General features: G+C 39.1%; 1 protein-coding gene across 1 annotated transcript in view; it reads left to right on the forward strand.

The window, feature by feature from the left end:
* LOC107549308 (immunoglobulin-like and fibronectin type III domain-containing protein 1) overlaps positions 1 to 2,343 on the forward strand; it is a 19,984-nt gene that overhangs the window by 4,613 nt on the left and 13,028 nt on the right. The window contains exons 15-17 of the mRNA XM_016230349.1: positions 219 to 438; positions 707 to 1,000; positions 1,090 to 1,410. Of these exons, the coding sequence (XP_016085835.1) occupies positions 219 to 438; positions 707 to 1,000; positions 1,090 to 1,410 (835 nt within the window). The remainder of the gene's footprint in view (positions 1 to 218; positions 439 to 706; positions 1,001 to 1,089; positions 1,411 to 2,343) is intronic.

Consider the following 2,343-nt stretch of genomic DNA (forward strand, 5'->3'; position numbering starts at 1 on the left):
GCTAAAAACCCCAACAGTAAGTCACAGTCACATGATTAAGAAATCAAATTAAGTTCAAACATCTTTACTGATTTCGAACAATCATTTTCAGTGAAGCCCCATTTCAAAGATCCTGAAGACTTTATGGTTGTGAGATCAGGAAATTCTATCAGAATCAAAATTAATTATGAGGTAAAGATCCACATCTACATATCCACAATTATTTACCTTCTTCAAAGAGAAAGAAACTGATATTCGGCACACAGGCCTCTCCGCCGCCAGACATTACCTGGCTTAAGAATGGGGAACCTGTATCTCCCTGGAACAAGATAATTCATGCTGATGGCACTTGCACGCTTGTCATTCCCTCCTCAAAGTACTCAGATTCAGGAGTCTACACCATTGTGGCTAAAAACTCAAGTGGGCAAGCCAGCTTTGACATAGAGGTCAGAGTAACAGGTAAGCTATATTTGATGTAAATGATATAGCTGTGATCACACAATGTAAACAAGTTTAGTACTGTGCTGCATACAATCTGTTGCAAATATTCATTGCAAATATTAATTGTTCAAAGTCATTTTTCATGCTTTAAGCCTAGGTGAGACCACACCTTCAGAGACAACAAACCAGAAAAGAACATGTCAAAGAAACAAAGAGTTACTCATAAGTGAAATAAACTATTGCATATTCTATTCCTATAAAATAATCCTACTTTATGTGGCTACAGATGAACCCAAGCCCCCAGGCCCAGTGGTGCTAGAACAGGTGGTTTATGGCAAAGTCATTATCACATGGAGTCCTTCTCCAGACCACAACAAAGACGACCGACTGCACTACGTGGTGGAAGAATATAACTCCAACACACGCATTTGGCGCAGAATAGCCGACCATCTTCTCTGTACTACCTACACTACCAACATTCAACCAGGTCAAGAATATCACTTCAGAGTCTATGCAAAAAATGATATGGGACTCTCTGATCCTTCAGAATCACCAACATGGGGCATAAACAACAATAAAGGTGGGTAGCAGGACCACTACCAGTTTAGCTTATTGTTTTGCACAATGCTAAGTACTTAGGTCTTTTTTTATTTCCTTCCCACCAACTAGTTCCAATGCCCTCAACTGTGTCAGCCGTGGTCACTTTGGAAAGGCCACCATCCATCCTGGTTCCACTGAAACGCCACACTCCACCAAAAGGATACCAGTGCTACATGACCTGCGCTGTCCGCGGCTGTCCCAGCCCATACATTGCATGGTACCATAACGGGATTTGCATCAACTCCGACAACAACTACTACATCACAAACACATCTGGTGTTTGCTCTATGTACATCCTCAGAGTTCGACCTGAAGATAGTGGCGAGTACAAAGTGGTGGCAGTCAACCAATTTGGCAAGGCAGAATGTTCTTCTATATTAAAAGTAAAAGGTATGACAGCTGCAGTGTTCATTTCGATGCTTGAGAAGTGTTTACCACAGTCACCTGATTTACATGATGGTTTGTCCTTTGTGAACAGTCACGTTGCTAATAATTTTCAACATGGTTACGTAATGCAAATGGGCAACAGCTATGCCAGAGCTTGTCAAAAAGTGACCTGCAGGGCAAATATGGACCGTCAATCATTTTTATGCGGTCACAGATTGATTTAGACAAATTAGCTGCACCGCTTGATACATTAGAGCACTTACTGTGCAAATCTCTATGGTGAATTCAGAAGCCCTCAGCAGTCAACAATTAAAAATAAAAATAAAAATAAAACTAGGGCCTAATTGTATAAGACAAATCACACTAATGGCCTCTATACTGTCCCTTTTGACAAAGCTCATACTGTGTGTACTTGCACTGCATTATCAATTGCAACATGACTTCTTTTGAAATTCAAAAACACACAAAATTAAGCCAGAGTACCTAGAATGAGACCTGCATAAAGTATGTTTCAGTCATGAAAATGAAAGAGCTAAGATCTGACAATTACTCAAAAAAAACAACTGTCATTTGGATCATTTGGCTTTCTGAAAAAGTAGATTAAAAGCCCTGGCCAGTGCATTACATATGTAAATCAAAATCAAATTACTTTTACAAACACATTTTTCTATTCCGCTTTTCCAAAAGACTAAGGTTTACCACAATAACAAAAAACTCTTAAATATAATTTTTGTATAAAATAGTTGGTCATTAATTTTATTCTTTCTCCTTTTTTCTGTGTATTTCAGATTGATCTGTACTCCACTGGACGTGCTAGTTTTTGCTCTGCTTCCGCCACAGTTAATTTCCTGCATGCATTTTAAGCTAGGACAGTGCATGCATATAAATGAACATAGCTACACTCTAAAAAATGCTGGGTTGTTTCAACCCAATGTT

The sequence above is a fragment of the Sinocyclocheilus grahami genome, unplaced genomic scaffold (assembly GCF_001515645.1).
Source record: "Sinocyclocheilus grahami isolate Dianchi unplaced genomic scaffold, SAMN03320097.WGS_v1.1 scaffold368.1, whole genome shotgun sequence".
NCBI lineage: Eukaryota > Metazoa > Chordata > Actinopteri > Cypriniformes > Cyprinidae > Sinocyclocheilus > Sinocyclocheilus grahami.